Raw genomic sequence first — 16,985 nt, 5'->3', positions numbered from 1 at the left:
CCAGCGAACCCAGGGCCACTGCAGCAGAGCGCGCACACTTAACCGCTTGCGCCACTGGGCCGGCCCCAAACTATGCAATTTTCTGAAGAAAACACAGGAAAAAATCTTTATAAGCTGAGGTTTTATAAAACAAAGAGTTCTTAGACATGACACCAAAAAGTATGATCGATAACAGAAAAAACCAGTAAGTTGAACTTTATCAAAATTAATTTTTTCTTTGCAAAAAGAGTTACTAAAACAAAAAGACAAGTTACAGACTGAAAGAAAATGTTTGCAAATCACATATCCAGGGCCGGCCCCGTGGCTTAGCGGTTAAGTGCGCGCGTTCCGCTGCTGGCGGCCGGGATTCGGATCCCGGGCGCGCACCGACGCACCGCTTCTCCTGCCATGCTGAGGCCACGTCCCACATACAGCAACTAGAAGGATGTGCAGCTATGACATACAACTATCTACTGGGGCTTTGGGGGGAAAAAAATAAATAAATAAAATCTTTAAAAAAAAAAAAAACTCATATCCAACAAGGAACTCATATCCAGAACTATAAAGAACGCTCAAAACTCAGAAGTAAGAAAATAAGTAACCCAATTAAAAATAGGCAGTCTTGGGGCCAGCCCGGTGGCGCAAGCGGTTAAGTGTGCGCGCTCCACTGCAGCGGCCCGGGGTTGGCCGGTTCGGATCCTGGGCACGCACCGATGCACTGCTTGGCAAGCCATGCTGTGGCGGCATCCCATATAAAGTGGAGGAAGATGGGCACAGATGTTAGCCCAGGGCCAGTCTTCCTCGCAAAAAAAGAGGAGGATTGGCAGATGTTAGCAGAGGGCTGATCTCCTCACAAAAAAATAAAAAATAAAAAAAAATAGGCAGTCTTGAATAAACACTTCACCAAAGAGGATACAAGAATGGCAAATAAACACATGAAAAGCATTCATTATCAGTAGTCATTAGGGAAATGCAAATTAAAACCACAATGCCACTTATACATCTATTTATTAAAATGATTAAAATAAAAACTACTGACAATATCAAGCACTAGATAGGACGCAGAGCAACTGGAACTCTCACACATTGCTGGTGGGAAGTCAAAATGGTACAGCCACTCTGGAAAACAGTTTGGTAATTTCTTACAATGTTACCATATGACCTGGCTCCCATTCCTTGGCATTTACCGTAGAGAAATGAAAATTTACTTTCACACAAAACCTGTACACAAATGTTTACAGCAGCTCTATTTATTATCACCAAAATCTGGAAAAACCCCAACATCCACCAATGGGAGACTGGGTAAACTACGGTACATTCATACAATAGACTACTACTCAGCAATAAAAAGGAACAACCTACTGATACATGCAACAACTTGGATGAATCTCAAAGTGATTATGCTGAGTGAAATAAACCAGCCTCAAAAAGTTACATACTATATGATTCCATTTATGACTTCTCCAAAAGACAGTATCAAAGTAACAAAGTACTAGCTGCCAAGAGGTGAGGGGTGGGGAAAAGTATGACTGCACAGGGATAGCATGAGGGAGCTTTTGTGGGTAATGAAACTGATCTGTATCCTCATTGTGGTAGGGGATACACGAAACTATATATGTGTTAAAAATCCAAGGAACTGTACATTTTAAAATATGAATTTCACCACATGCTAATTTTTAAAATTAGCATACAATAAAACCACTTAGAAAACCTACCTACTACCTGGCAGTATTCACTAAAGTCAAACCACGTGTATACTTATCAGCAATTTCACTCCAGGTATACACTTGAGTGAAATGAGTACTCATGTCCACCAAAAGTCATGTATAGGAATGTGCAAATCAGCTTGATTCATATCAGCCACAAAACAGAATAACCTAAATGCCCATCAATATTAGAAAGGATAAACTGTGGAATATTCACACAATGGAAAACCGCATACCATGAAAAAGAATGAATTGCTACATCAACAACATGGATGCATCTCAGACATAATGTTGAGCCAAAGAGCACTGGCACAGAGTACTTTTATATGACAATCAAAAACAGGCAAAAGGCATGAGAATAGTGGTGGCGATGACTACAAAAGGGAAACAAGGGGCATTCTAGGGTACTGGGATTAGTCTATATCTTGATATACTGATTACGGGTGTACAAATACATAAAATACTGAATCACAGAGGTGCTCTCTGCAGCTGCACCAAATTGTTAATCTTGGTTAAAGCACACAAGGTTCTAGATCTTTATTCAATCTAAGGCAAAAGTGAACTAGAAAGAGTGTTATGACTGAACCTCATTTCATCATGGCAGCGATTTCTACAACACAGGGAAGGCCTCTAAGTACAGCCCAAGATCCATAATCGCACCACCTAACCACAAGATACACTGTATGATGGCCTTTAAATGTTATTATCTTCTTGCCACCTTTCAGTAATGAAAAAGGATTTACGTTATTACAAACGCCCCCTACACTACAACAGGTTTCTCTGACTTTAAAATTTTAATATCGCTGTTTGAAAACATACTTTGATCCCTACCCCAAATGGCTTCCTTTTATAAATCTCAAACAACATTACAAAAATAGCCCTAAATTCCCACTTGAGCCCTCCATGAGTGTAAATTATATGTAATTTGATACCAACAATGACACAGGTCAATTTCGATAACAGAGGAATTCTGGGTTTTGTAAATGAACATGTGTATGACTTAATTTTGCACACCTAATCAGAAAACAGAATTCTGATGGTGCAAATATTTTTATTTTTTCTATAATACCTAATTGTTTAGCTGTTAAACGGTGGAAAAGGCAAAAATTAGCTTTATTTGAAAAAGGAAAAATGTTGGTAATATCAAGTTGTAAAAGTGTCATTCACCTTTTTGCTCCATAAGTAATGTTCATTGTAGAAAAGTCTTAAAGCTTGAGGCATATGCAAAAAGGAAAAAAGAAAGCCATCAGAATTTCCACCACAAAACATTTTGATATATACCCTATCAGACATTTCCTACACAAATATATGTACACAGATATTTTACAAAACTGGGTCTGTACCACAAACACCGTTTTCCATTTTGTAAGCTTCTTTCTTCACTTAATACATCATGAACATTATGAAAATTACATTTTAAAATAGAAATGCAAAATAATAAGATATATTCATGGTATCCTTCACCTACCAACTTTTCATTTTAGGGCCAACCCTTTATTGTCACATTAGAGCAGACCACCACACAAGGCCATTAGAGCAGGCCCTGTCCAAGATGCATGTCCATCATTTTTAACCGCACACTGTTTCCCCATTCCACCAGTAGAAAAAGCTTGATCAACAGCATCCTGCAGGAGAGTCCCTAATAAAGTCCAGCCTAGCCTTCTGAAAAATAATGATCGCGTACATACACAGCACTGTGCGCCACTAGGCACTGTTTAAGCACTTCTCCTGCCTGTGCTTGTTTAACCCTTATAATAACCCCAGGAGCTGGACGCCATATCACTTACAAAACTGAAGCAGCACAAGGTTGATACCTTGCCTGAGGACACAGAGCCTATCGAGTTTGTGTCCCCCAAGCTTTGCGTACCCGAGTTTTGCTGTGGGCCAAAGACTTTATAACCTGAGTTATGTTTTCCTACTTATCCTAGAGCCCTCATTTCTTTGTGGAAGCCACCTCCATCTACATGCAGAAATACTCCCTTTGCCTCAGCAGCTGCCTTGATGAAGTTGGTCCTTCACCTAACACTCAGTGTTGTGCCCAGCACACAGGGCAGTGGGGCTAAGACCCCTCCTGAGATTCAAGACAGTCCTTCCATTCTTACTTCTCTCTTAGACACCTTCTGCTCTGGTGACCCTACACAGAATGGAGACGATGCACCCCAGGAATCATAAGCCTCTCTGGGAAACGCAGGGCCAATATCCATTTGCTGTTACTTGTGGACAAACAGTGTTTTGGGTGCCTGTTCTGTGCCAGATAAGATGCCTCAAAGAGCTCTCCATCTGTGGGGAAACAATTCAGAGACTTCAGAACCACACTAAGAATTTTTGTGATTGGGGCCGGCCCGTTGGCGTAGTGGTTAATTTCACATGCTCTGCCTTGGCGTCCTGGGGTTTGCAGGTTCAGATCCCGAGCACAAACAGACGCATCATTTATCAAGCCATGCTGTGGCGGCGTCCCATATAAAGTAGAGGAAGATGGGCACGGATGTTAGCCCAGGGCCAGTCTTCCTCAGCAAAAAGAGGAGGATTGGCAACAGATGTTAGCTCAGGGCTAATCTTCCTCACACACAAAAAAACAACAAAACCAAACCCAAAAAAAAAAGAATTTTTGTGATTGGCGTCAAGAACATTTTTACCCCTGTTACCACAAAGAGTATTCTTAATGCATTATTATTAAAACACTTGTGAAGAAATTTAAAAATTAAAGACATAGCTTTAAAAGTTCAAAATATAGTAAAAAAGAATGTTTTTCAAGGTGCAGTTCACAACTCAACAGTACACAGGAAAATAATTGTGCACTATAACCAGTATTTTATTAACGAAATTGAACAGAACAGAAAAAATGAAAACTTATCAGAATATCATTTTGTAAAACTTCTGGTGTGTGTGTGTGTGTGTCTGCCTGCGTGTGAGCAGGCAGTACAGATCTTAATATTACAGTAGGTCATGGTCAAAAACCTTGATTCATAAGTTTAACAGAATACGACAGTGCTGTCAAAAAACAATACTAGGCATACGGTTATCTGAATTTGAAATGTCTGATGAGAATAATAACAAAAAAAGATTCTTTTAGCTAAATATGGCAAAGTAAATGGGAACTATTACAACCTGAAATAACAGAATGAAAGGTTAGTGTAAGGATTTTTATTGTACCACCAACTCGTTTTTACTGACTCACTAAAAACGGGTATATATCACATCCAGCTACAGCAAATATTATCAATGTTTTTGTAAAGGATTTGCACAGGCAGACCTCCCACCCTCCCCTCCCCAGCAGAAGCAAATACTGCCCTTAATTTACAGCCCAAAGATCCAAAAGCACAAGCCTCTTCCTTGATCCCAAGAACTGCACCTGTTTCGCTCTCCAGGGTATTGGAAAAGGGCACCCTCTGGAGACTGTGAAGTAAGTACAGGGCTATGACCCAGGATCCTAAACAAATGTAACAAAATGTAAAGAAAGCTCCAACAACTGCACTTACTATACCGCAGAGAACACTCCAAATACTTTAAACTGAAACTAAAGCATACATAAATTACAGTATGTTCATGTAACAGTATAGGCATCAGAAAGCCACGCCTTATGCAATAATTCCTTATCTGTTCTCACTACATACTGTGCCAACACAATATTTGGAATCTTGCATAAAACAATTTCTGTCTTATAATTTGGCACACAAATACTTCTGATGGGGCTATTCTTTTTTTTTTTTGGCAAATGTCTTTAAAACAATTTAACAGCTCTAACAACGCAACTTCTGAAAAAATCCATTATCTTTCAGGAGCCAACTGAACGACGGGAAATGATTATGTCAATTGCATACCCATGTACTAGTATTGTGTATTCCGAAATGTTGTGAGGAAGAGCGGAATAAAAGTGGCAGCAATCGACAACTGGTAGATATAGTGTGTGCTGGCTGCCTTCATACACAAAGCAGAAAAATAATTATTTTTCAAATTCCTTACGTTCAAACACTAAATAAATGCCTGAGTAACCAGACCACCAATTACTCCTAAAACTTTTAAAAAGCAAGGGATGAAGGGCCAAGGCTCCCACCTCCGGAAGACTGTCAAGTAGCTTTCAAATGACTGTATTGGAGAGAAAGAAAACTTCTAGGAGGCACTTTTCAACAATCATTTGCAAGGGCATGCAGAAGGTGGGCACTGTGAAACAGCATTTCAAATCACCCCGAACTAGGAAGGGAAGCCCCGCTTGTCACCTGACTCACAATTATTCTGGAATTGCACACCAGTAATTTCAAGGACGAGCTCCGCGCGGGGCGAGATGGCACCACCCCCGGCCCGTGACAGCGACGCGCAGGTGGGCAGAGGCAGCGCCGCGCCGCGCGCCTCCCCCAGGCGATGCGGGCACCGGGCGCCTCCCACCCGGGCTCGCCGTTCCCGCGGGAAGGCTGTCACGGGCGCGAGCCCCCCGCAGTCCCCGCCCGCCCGTTACCCGCGCCCCGCGCCGGGTCCCCGGCGGGAGGCCCCCCGCGTCCCTCTGCCCGCCCCCGCCCCGCCGCCGCTTACCTCAAAGTAGCCTCCGGGGGCGGCGCCGCCCGCGCCCGCGCCGAGGGGCCCGTTGGCCGCCGCCGCGCCGCCCGGGGCCGCCAGGCCCGCGGCCTGGGAGCCGCGCAGCGCCGCCGCCGGGCCGGCCTTGCCGCCGCTCGCGCCGCCGTTGCCCCCGCCCGAGCCGCCGCCGCCGCCCCGCTTGTTCTTCCGGCGCTTGGCCCCGCGCTTGGCGTCGGCCGGGCTCATGGCGGGCGGGCGGGGAGAGGGCGCGGGGCGGGCGCGGGGCCGCGGGCGGCGGCGGAGGGCGGGGAAGGCGGGGAGGCTGAGGCGGCGGCGGGGATCTCCGGCCGGCCGAGGGCGGGGGGCGCTGCGCGGGGTCCCCTCCGGGCGGGGAGGGCCAGGCGGGCGGGCGGGAGCTGCGGGGAGGCCGCTGGGCGGGAGGAACGGCGAGTCCACCGGGCCCGGCGCCGCCGCTGACCAGAGTTACAGTCCAATATGGCGGACACAAGGGGAAAGGGATCCCAGTTTACGTCGGGGGAGGGGGAAGGAGCGGCAGGGAGGGGGAGGGGTGTGGGCGCCCTCCCCCCGCCTTACTCCGCCCTCCCAGCGCCGCCCCCCCCGCTTGGCCCCCCTCCCGCCGTTAACGTGCGCCGACGCGCAGGGCACGCCGGGAGTTGGAGTCCGCACCGCCTGCGCCGCCTCTGGGGTGCGCGGCGGGAGGACCACGATTCCCATCAGGCCGCGCGCGGCCGAGCGCTCCGACGCTACGAGGGGCTGGGGCGGGGGAGCTGGAAGCGACGGTGACGACACGGCCGCGATCCGCGCCGTCCGGCTCCGCCCGCGCCACGGGGCCTTCTGGGAGTTGCAGTCAGGCGGCGGGGCCCGGCCGGCGCGAGGCCGCGTCGCCCACGGTGCGCGAACTACAAGACTGGAGGCGAGGAGTTCCGCCTCTTTGACAAGCACCCAGACGCCCCCGCGCCCCGGGCCTCGCGTCCCGCGCCCGGCCCCTGGGGTGCAGCAGGCCGGCAGCCCCGGCTCTGGGCCGACGATCTTGGTGCGGCTTCGGGTTCGAGTCCGCCTCCCCCACTTGCTGGTCCTGTGACCTTGGGCCAGTCGCCTAGCCCGAGTCCAGGTGACTCAATGGAGACGAGAATGACCTGCCTCGTGGGCTTGGATGGGGTTCCGGAGGGCGCCTGGAAAGCGCCTGGCCCAGCCGAGCGCTGAGCAGCTGCCCCGAGAGCCCCCGGCCGCCGGCGGGTCGGGGTCTGCTCTGCTCGGTGGAGCCGCCGGGAGCTGGCGCTTGGCTGCCGGCGCCAGGACCCAAGCCCGCACGGCGGACCCAACGGTTAGCTTGGAACCCCTTGGCCTAGAGGCGCCCTTCCCGAGCTCGCCTCTCCCTGCACCCGGGTTCGGCCGTCGTCCAGGGCTCCTCGTGCCTTGCGACCCTACAAGGTCTCGGGACAGTCTAGCCGTTTCTCACGACCTCGCATTCACTCACCTCACAGGCCACGAACCAGGTCAGACTCTCCCGGGCCTTCCAGCGCTCCCCGCCCTGCAGAGACGGGTCAGAAATCCGAGTCTCCCCACGTGGACCCTCCTCCTTCCTGGGGCGTCTTGCCCATCATCAGCAAGCCCCAGGTACAGTTCTGCTGCTAGACCCGGACAAGAGAGGACTCTTCCCTGGGCCTTGCGCTCTAGATGGCCCCGCTTATCACAAACACTGAGACACAAAAGACGTGTTTTCCCCTGTTTGGTTCCATGGGTGATCACAGGGCCGAGATACAGCGGAGGCATAAGGGCCTCCATTTGCATCCTCTCCCGGGCCCCACACCCGTTAGCTTTGGGCCTGCCCGTGTCTCATTGCCTCACGGTCACCCTTGCCCCAGCTGCAGCCACAGCCTTCTAATACTCTGACCCATTCTTTCTGTCACAGCCAGAATGGCTAATATGATCAAATCAATCTGATTAAAGCCCTTCAGGGACTCCACGTTGTCGGCAGAATAAAAGGCCCCTCACCCCTACCTGAGGGTTTTGGATGACCCTGCTGCTGAAGGTGGACTTTGAGAGAGTGGGTGGGGATGCCTGCCTGGCGCTCCTCCTTTAACACTCCTCTGCGTGGGCAATGTCTTAGGCTGCCCCCTACCCCAACAGGCTCTGTCAAACACTCCCTTCTCTCACAGCCCCTGCGCTTTCCCCTGTCATAGCACATTGGCACTGGATTGGGATTCTCGGTGTTCACCAGTATCCTCAGAGAAGTCTTAGGGGCCAGGGGGAGAGCATGGTGCCTGCCTCATGCACCTCTGAATCCCAGCTCCTTCCAAGCGAGGGCTGGCACACACCAGTCCAGTATTTGCTGGATGAATGGATGACATAATAATGACTATTTGTTAAGCAATTAGGCACCAGCGCTGTTCCTGCTGCCATGTCATCTCATCTCACCCACACAACCACTCGTGAAATAGGCACCGTTAGCCCTATATTATGAATAAGAAACTGAAGGTCATGGATGTTAAGGGGTTTGCCCAAAGTTACCCAGGTAGTCAGAGGCAGGGACCAGATTCCAACTCAGGTATGACTTTTGGGCTCCAGGGGAGCCCAGCGTGAGTCCTCTGGGGGCTGGGGACAAGGGAAGCTTCTCTGAGGAGGTGAGCTGAGCCAGAGCCAGTCACTCTCCGAGCAAAGGACTTTCAGCAATGCAAGACTGGAACAGGGAAGAACTCAGCATGTCCCAGGCACCTATGAAAGCCATTGTAGCTGGAGCAAATGAAAATGGCAGAAGCTGCAGGTCTCCATGAGGAGGCTACGTTTTATTGTAAATGCAGCTGGGAGCCATGGAGGGTTTTGAGCAAGGAGTGTCATGATAGGATGTATATTTTTGAGATAACTGGCTGTTGTGTCAAGAATGGATGTCAGGGGAGAAAGACTGGCGGCCAGGACACTCATGACAGCTCATAGAAGGTGGAGAGAGTGCTCCTGGCAGACAGAGTAATGAAGCAAAGGCATAAAGCAGTGGTTCTCTGCCTTCGTTTCTCATTATTTCCCCCTAAGGAGAAATTAACAAGAAATGAAGGAGAAAAATTAAATACCTGAAGCATAAGATTTTGTCTGGTAGAGTTGAGCTTTGGAGGGCCACAAACCATTGTAATATCTAAGATTTTTTTCTCCTAAAATTCAAATTTCACCCCCTTAAGGGAGGTATTCACGTTCTCCAGAGAAATAGAACCCATAGTATGTGTATACACACACACACACACACATATATAAATATACATAATATATAGAGAGAGTTATTATAAGGAATCGGCTCACACAGTGACGGAGGCTGACAAGTCCCAAGATCTGCAGGCAGCAAGCTGAGACCCAGGAGAGCCAGTGGTGTAGTCCCAGCCCAGGGCCAAAGGCCTGAGAACCAGGAGGGCCAATGGTGTGGTTCCAGTCCAAAAGCCAGCAGGCTCAAGACCCAGGAAAAGCTGATGTTTCAGTCTGAGTCCAAAGGTAGGGAAAACAACGATCCAGTTCAAAGGCAGTCAGGCAGCAGGAGATCGTTTTGTTCTATTTAGGCCTTCAACTGATCAGATGAGGCCCACCCACATTGGGGAGGGCAATCTGTTTTATTCAGTCTACTGATCCAAATGTTAATCTCTCCCAGAAACATCCTCATAGACACACCCAGAATCATGTTTGACCAAATGTCTGGGCACCCTATGGCCCAGTCAGGTTGACACATAAAGTTAACCATCACAAGGGAGAATGCAAGACCTAAGGGCCAGAAAGGGTCCTGTATACTCTCAGAAGTAAAAGAAGCTCAGTCTGGCATGAGCACAGGTGGTCACAGGGGGGTGTGGGCAGTGACCTTGGAGAGGAGATGGTCACTCAGAGCACCCTCAGGATCCTGGAAGGCTCTCAGAACTGACTTGCAGGAAAAGGCAACATATGTTGGATATTTTTGTAAAAGTGAAATTTTATTACTTTCATGTGCAGTAAATATTGTTAACCAAGATATGAATATGTCCTAGTAACACAAGACAATTTTATAAGAAAAATTAGATAAGTTAATTATCTCGCAATTCATAACCAGTGAGCATTACATAATAATGAATCATTACCTAGAAAGCCTTTTCTAACTTCTGGCTTTATTAAGTCTGCAAAAGGACAGTTGGACACCCCTGCTCAGGCCATTTCCTTGCCCCAGGCAGAACCACGGCAATGGGTTTCCCCCTAAGCAGAGCACAGGGAATTCTCTGCAGAAACTATACAATGCAAGAATGGATACAGACATATTAATGTTTGGGGATCCCAAAGAATAAGAAGTTCTTGATGTTCACCCAAAATTGAAGGCTGCAGATCAATAAGCTTTGCCCATGAGGAGCTACTAATCAGCTTTTAAACATGTCACTTGTAAACATAAAGAGACAGTGAAGGATCACCTGTCATTTAAGAAATGACTCAAAAACAACAACAAACAATCACATAGAGACAGAGATTGGATTGGTGGTTACTAGAGGTGGAGTGGGGAGGGAGGAGGGGGAAAGGGATGATTAGGCACATGTGTGTGGTGATGGACTGTAATTAGTCTTTGGGTGGTAAATGGGATGTAATCTGTACAGAAATTGAAATATAATGATGTACATCTGAAATTTATATGATGTTATAAACCAATGTTACCGCAATAAAAAAAGAAAAGAGGGGCCGGTCTGGTGGCGCAAGTGGTTAAGTGCGCGTGCTCCACTGTGGCGGCCTGGGGTTCGCCGGTTCAGATCCCGGGCGCGCACCAACGCACCGCTTGGCAAGCCATGCTGTGGCGGCATCCCATATAAAGTGGAGGAAGATGGACACGGATGTTAGCCCAGGGCCAGTCTTCCTCAGCAAAAAAAGAGGAGGATTGGCAGATGTTAGCAGAGGGCTGATCTTCCTCACAAAAAAAAAAAAAAAGAAGAAAAGAAATGGCTGAAGTGCAGATCCAAAAAATGTGTGTGTACAGGGGGTAGCAAAGAAACTGTTAATGGAAGGACTTTTAAAAAAATATCAAAAAACCTGCTACTAGCCTCAAAGATATTAGCCTCAAAAATATAACCAAAATTGTAAAAGAAATTCAATAGAACAGTTGCAAGATAAAGTTAAGGAAATTATTCAGAAAGTAGAACAAAAAGACAGATAAATAGGAGAGAAATGAGACGTAAAACTTCAATCTGATTAAAAATAGAAATACCATATGACCCAGCTATCCCACTATTGGGTATTTATCCAAAGAACTTGAAATCAACAATTCAAAGAGACTTACGCAGGGGCCTGCCCCGTGGCTTAGCAGTGAAGTGCGTGCGCTCCACTACTGGCAGCCTGGGTTTGGATCCCAGGCATGCACTGATGCTTCTCCGGCCATGCTGAGGCAGCGTCCCACATACAGCAACTAGAAGGATGTGCAGCTATGACATACAACTATCTACTGGGGCTTTGGGGAGAAAAAGGGAAAAAAAGGAGGAGGATTGGCAATAGATGTTAGCTCAGGGCCGGTCTTCCTCAGCAAAAAGAGGAGGATTGGCATGGATGTTAGCTCAGGGCTGATATTCCTCACAAAAACAAAACAAAACAAAACAACAAAGAGACTTATGCACCCCTATGTTCATTGCAGCATTATTCACTATAGCCAATAAGTGGAAGTAACCCAAGTGCCCTTCGACTGATGATTGGATAAAGAAGATGTGATATAGGGCCGGCCCAGTGGCTTAGCGGTTAAGTGCGTGCGCTCCGCTGCTGGCGGCCCGGGTTCGGATCCTGGGCGCACACCGGCGCACCGCTTCTCCGGCCATGCTGAGGCCACGTCCCACGTACAGCAACTAGAAGGATGTGCAACTATGACATACAACTATCTACTGGGGCTTTGGGGAAAATATAAATAAATAATTAAAAAAAAAAAGAAGTGATATATATATACAATGGAATACTACTCAGCCATAAAAAAGACAAAATTGTCCCATTCGCAACAACATGCATGGATCTTGAGGGTATTATGTTAAGCAAAATAAGCCAGACAGAGAAAGACAAACACTGTATGATTTCATTCATATGTGGAAGATAAACTAACACACGGACAGAGAGAATAGTTTGGTGGTTACGAGGGGGAAGGGGGTTGGAGGGTGGGCACAAGGAGTGAAGGGGTGCATTTATATGGTGACTGACAAATAATAATGTACAACTGGAATCTCACAATATTATAAACTGTTATGACCTCAACAAAAAATAAATAAAAAATGAAAGTTCAATCCGAGAGGTTCAACAACTTTCTAATAAGTTCTAGGGAAAAAAATGGAGGGAAATAACTTTTGAAAGAAATATTACAATTTACCAGAAATAAGGATTTGAGTGTCCAGATTGAAACAATCCATCAGGGATGATGATTAATTGGAGCAAACCAGAGATAAACAAAACATTCAGAAAGGAAAAAGGAAGTCACAATAAAAAAAAAAAAGGCAGGAAAATGAATCTCACTAAATGTGTTAACAGTAACATTCGATGCTAAATAGTGGAGCAGGGCCTTCAAAATTCTGAAAGTAAATTACATACAATGTAGAATTGTATAACCAGCCAAACTGTCAATCATGTGTGGAGACAAAAAACAATTTTGGACATTCAAACTATTTTTCAGATAAACAGACTGTAACATAGTAACAAACAAACCCTAAAGTACTAGTAGGTTTATGCCTCACATACAGCCTGATGCTGTTAAAGTATGTCTCCTCCGTCTAACTGAGATGTGACCTCAAAGGTCACCTAACCTTGAGAGTGATGGAGAAGGGTTTGGAGATTAAAAATATAGCCAAAATTGTAAAAGAAATCCAATAGACGGGTTGCAAGATAAAGTTAAGGAAGTTATCCAGAAAGCAGAATAAAAAGACCGACATAGAAAATAGGAGAGAAGAGACTTAAGTTCATTTGAGGAGATGGGACAACTTCCTAATAGGAGTTACAGCAAAAATTTTAATTAAAAAAAATAAAGAACCAAAGGAAGAACCAGCCCAAACTGCAACAGGAGGATGGAAGCCTGTGAAGAAAAATAATACCTGATATTTGAAGTCATTTGATATCTGAAATTGAGATAGAAGGGTGGATAGACGGCAGATATGATAGGGCATATTAGTCATAGGAACAACATATAGTCATAATGATATACACTTGACTATTGATTTAACTAATACAGCAATTTATATATTGATTATAAACTAAATATGAAAAATATGTTTAAGAAATTGGAGTGCTACTAAAGACATGGAACTAAGGGGTCCAGTTTTCACTGACTGTTTTCCAGTTCTTAGGGTCCTGGACTGGGAAGCAAGACTTTGTCTGGGCAGAGGGCAATACTGGGGAGTCTTTTGGGGCTGGAGAGAGAAAATTGGAGATTTGGGGCTATAAGCCCAGTGAGATGGGCTGAGTAAATTACTGAGCCTGATAGTTTTTCCCTCAAGACATTGCCAGATTCTCACACTCGGAAGGCAGGAAACTAAGAAACAAATGAGAAGGACCCTGAAAAGCAGAGTGGAGGTTTTGGCAATTTCATCCAGCTGAGAAGACAAGGATTATAGATCAGGACAGACCAGGGAGAGGCACACTGGTGCTCAGTGGGCAGCCTTTAATGGTTTCCTAAAAGTGGGAAGTGAACCAACGGTAGACAGAACTGTACCAAACTGCAACACAGCCTTAATGCAGCCTAACACGTGATCAAATTGAGGTGATCAGCACCTGCTCTATTTGCCTAGGAGAGGAAGATATCATCTGTTGCCTCTACAATTGCTGAGGAAGATTCGCCCTGAGCTAACATCTGTGCCAATCTTCCTCTATTTTGTACATAGAGGAAGCAGCATGGCTGCTGCTGAGAGGTGTAGGTCTGTGCCTGGGAACTGAACCCAGGCCACTGAAGCAGAGCATGCCGAACTTAACCACTAGGCCATGGGGCCGGCTCCTCTACAATTTTTTATGCATAAGTTCAGCTTTCAATTAAAAATTTCTAAGTCTTCCTCAGCAAAAAGAGGAGGATTGGCATGGATGTTAGCTCAGGGTTGATCTTCCTCACACACACACAAAAAATCCAGTTAAGTTTTGGGGCTGGCCTGGTGGCGCAAGCGGTTAAGTGTGTGTGCTCCACTGCGGCGGCCTGGGGTTTGCCGGTTCAGATCCCAGGCAGGCCCCGACGCACTGCTTGGCAAGCCATGCTGTGGCAGCATCCCATATAAAGTGGAGGAAGATGGGCACCAATATTAGCCCAGGGCCAATCTTCCTTGGCAAAAAAAAAAAAAGAGGAGGATTGGCAGATGTCACCACAGGGCTGATCTCCTCACCAAAAAAAAAAAAAAAATTTCTAGGCATGTCAAAACATAGGGCCATTTGACTGAAAATAAAAAGACAAAAGACTACAAACACAAACCCATAGGCGAATCACATACTGGAGTTAGTAGGCAAAGAATGTACAATAACTATAATTAACATGTTCAAGAAAATAGAGGAAAAGGTGTAAAAAACAGATGAAAAGATGGAGAATTGAAATGTATAAGAAATTAACTAGAACTGAAAAATAAGTAAAATTAAGAATTCAATACTGGGCCGGCCCGGCCCGGTGGCTTAGCGGTTAAGTGCGTGTGCTCCACTACTGGCGGCCCGGGTTTGGATCCCGGGCACGCACCAAAGCACTGCTTCTCCGGCCATGCTGAGACCGCGTCCCACATACAGCAACTAGAAGGATGTGCAACTATGACATACAACTATCTACTGGGGCTTTGGGGGGGGGGAAAAAAAAGGAGGAGGATTGGCAATAGATGTTAGCTCAGAGCAGGTCTTCCTCAGCAAAAAGAGGAGGATTAGCATGGATGTTAGCTCAGGGCTGATCTTCCTCACAAAAAAAAAAAGAAAAGAAGAATTCAATAGATTAACAGCAGATTAGACACAGCACAGGAGAGGATTAATGACTTGCAAGATAATTCAATATAAAACATCCTAACTAGCACAGAGAGAAAAAACAATTGATAAAACAGAAAAGAGAATAAGAAATGTATGAGACACAGTTGAAGGTCTAACATATGTGTAAATCGAGGAAGAGAGAAGCCACATAAGCAGAATTCTCCAAAACTAATGAAAGATATCCACCCACAGTTTCAAGAATCTCCATGAACCCCAAGCATGATAAATATAAGCAAAATCACACCAAAGCACATCATTTTAAAACTGCTAAAAACAAAGGCAAAGAAAAATGTCAGCCAAAGAAAATACTCACATATCTTTAACGGTATGTGACAGCTGACTGCAACAGAAATGAGGCTAGAAAAGACGCAATGACGTAGAGTAATTGAAAAAAAACCCGCCAACGTAATTTTAAAAAATCTTAATGTTTTATTTCACATAATGTATTCAAAATATCATGATTTAAATATGTAATCAGTATAAAAATGATCATCAAGATATCTTATACTTTTTTTTTTTCATACTAAGCCTTTGGAATCCTATGTGTTTTTACATTTCCAGCCTTCTCCATTTGGATTCACCATGTTTCAAGTGCTCAATAGCCACACGTGGCTCACGTCAACCATATTAAACAGCAACTTATAATTTTTTTACCCAGAAAAAAAAATATCAGGCAAGAATGAAGGTAAGATAATGGCATTTTCAGATTAACAAAAATAGAATTTATTGCCAGCAGGAATTCGCTAAAAGAAATACTAAAGGAAGTTCGAGTAGAAGGAAAATTATTCCAGATGGAAATGAAGAAAGGAATAAAGAGCAAATATATTATATATAAATGGAATATATATATATGGAATTTTATATCTATAAACGTAGATACATGAATGATAACATTATTTTATACTATTGTCTCCTTTTTTTCATTTAAAAAAATTGTGGTACTCTGTGAGCTCGGACCTAGTTTGTGGCAACATGGCTAAACACAACCAGAAGGTTGAAATCATCAGTAAGTATCAGACCCGTTATGGTGCCACTCTCAGGAAAACGGTGAAGAAAATTGAAATCAGCTAGCATGCCAAGCACCTTTGCTCCTTCTGCGGCAAAATCAAGATGAAGAGATGAGCTGTGGGGATCTGGCATAGCGGTTCCTGCATGAAAACGGCAGCTGGCGGTGCCTGGACCTACACCACCACTTCTGCTGTCACAGTCAAGTCTGCCATCAGAAGACTGAAGGAATTGAGGACCAGTAGAGGGGCCGGCCCAGTGGCGTAGTGGTTAAGTGCGCGTGCTCCACTGCTGGTGGCCCGGGTTCGGATCCTGGGCGCGCACCGACGCACCGTTTGTCAGACCATGCTGTGGCGGCGTCCCATATAAAGTGGAGGAAGATGGGCACAGATGTTAGCCCAGGGCCAGTCTTCCTCAGCAAAAAGAGGAAGATTGGCATGGATGTTAGCTCAGGGCTGATCTTCCTCACAAAAAAAAAAAAGAGGCAAGTAGAAGCTCCACCATTTGAAACATTGCTAGCCTATAATAAATGGGTTAATTTATGTAACAAGATTTTTAAAAATTGTGGTAAAATATATATAATACAAAATTTACCATTTTAATTCTTTTCAAGTGTACAATTCAGTGGCATTAGCTACATTCACAATGTTATACAATCATCACCACTATCCATTTCTAGAACATTTCATCATCCCCAACAGAAACTCTGTGCTCATTAAACAATACCTCCCTTTTCCCCTCTAACTCCAGCCCCTGGTAACCTCTATTCTACTTTCTATCTCAATCAATTTGCATATCCTAGGCACCTCACATAAGTGGAATGATACAATATTCATACTT

General features: G+C 45.5%; 1 protein-coding gene and 1 pseudogene across 9 annotated transcripts in view; one reads left to right on the top strand and one right to left on the bottom strand.

Annotated features, from left to right (window-relative positions):
- FAM193A (family with sequence similarity 193 member A) overlaps positions 1 to 7,760 on the bottom strand; it is a 175,077-nt gene extending 167,317 nt beyond the window's left edge. For 8 of the 9 annotated variants that reach the window (XM_058546582.1, XM_058546584.1, XM_058546590.1 and 5 more), the window contains exon 1: positions 6,213 to 6,661. In XM_058546582.1, the coding sequence (XP_058402565.1) occupies positions 6,213 to 6,440 (228 nt within the window). In that variant the 5' untranslated portion in view covers positions 6,441 to 6,661. Of the gene's footprint in view, positions 1 to 6,212; positions 6,662 to 7,692 lie in introns of those variants that run through there. The other variant, XM_058546591.1, reaches the window with a different exon arrangement.
- Positions 7,761 to 16,112: 8,352 nt separating this feature from the next.
- On the top strand, positions 16,113 to 16,707 carry LOC131409417 (large ribosomal subunit protein eL43-like; annotated as a pseudogene).
- Positions 16,708 to 16,985: the final 278 nt, after the last annotated feature.

The sequence above is a fragment of the Diceros bicornis genome, chromosome 8, assembly GCF_020826845.1.
Source record: "Diceros bicornis minor isolate mBicDic1 chromosome 8, mDicBic1.mat.cur, whole genome shotgun sequence".
NCBI classification, from domain to species: domain Eukaryota; kingdom Metazoa; phylum Chordata; class Mammalia; order Perissodactyla; family Rhinocerotidae; genus Diceros; species Diceros bicornis.
The sequence above is the reverse complement of the archived record's forward strand: the minus strand, read 5'-3'. Positions and strand labels throughout refer to the sequence as shown.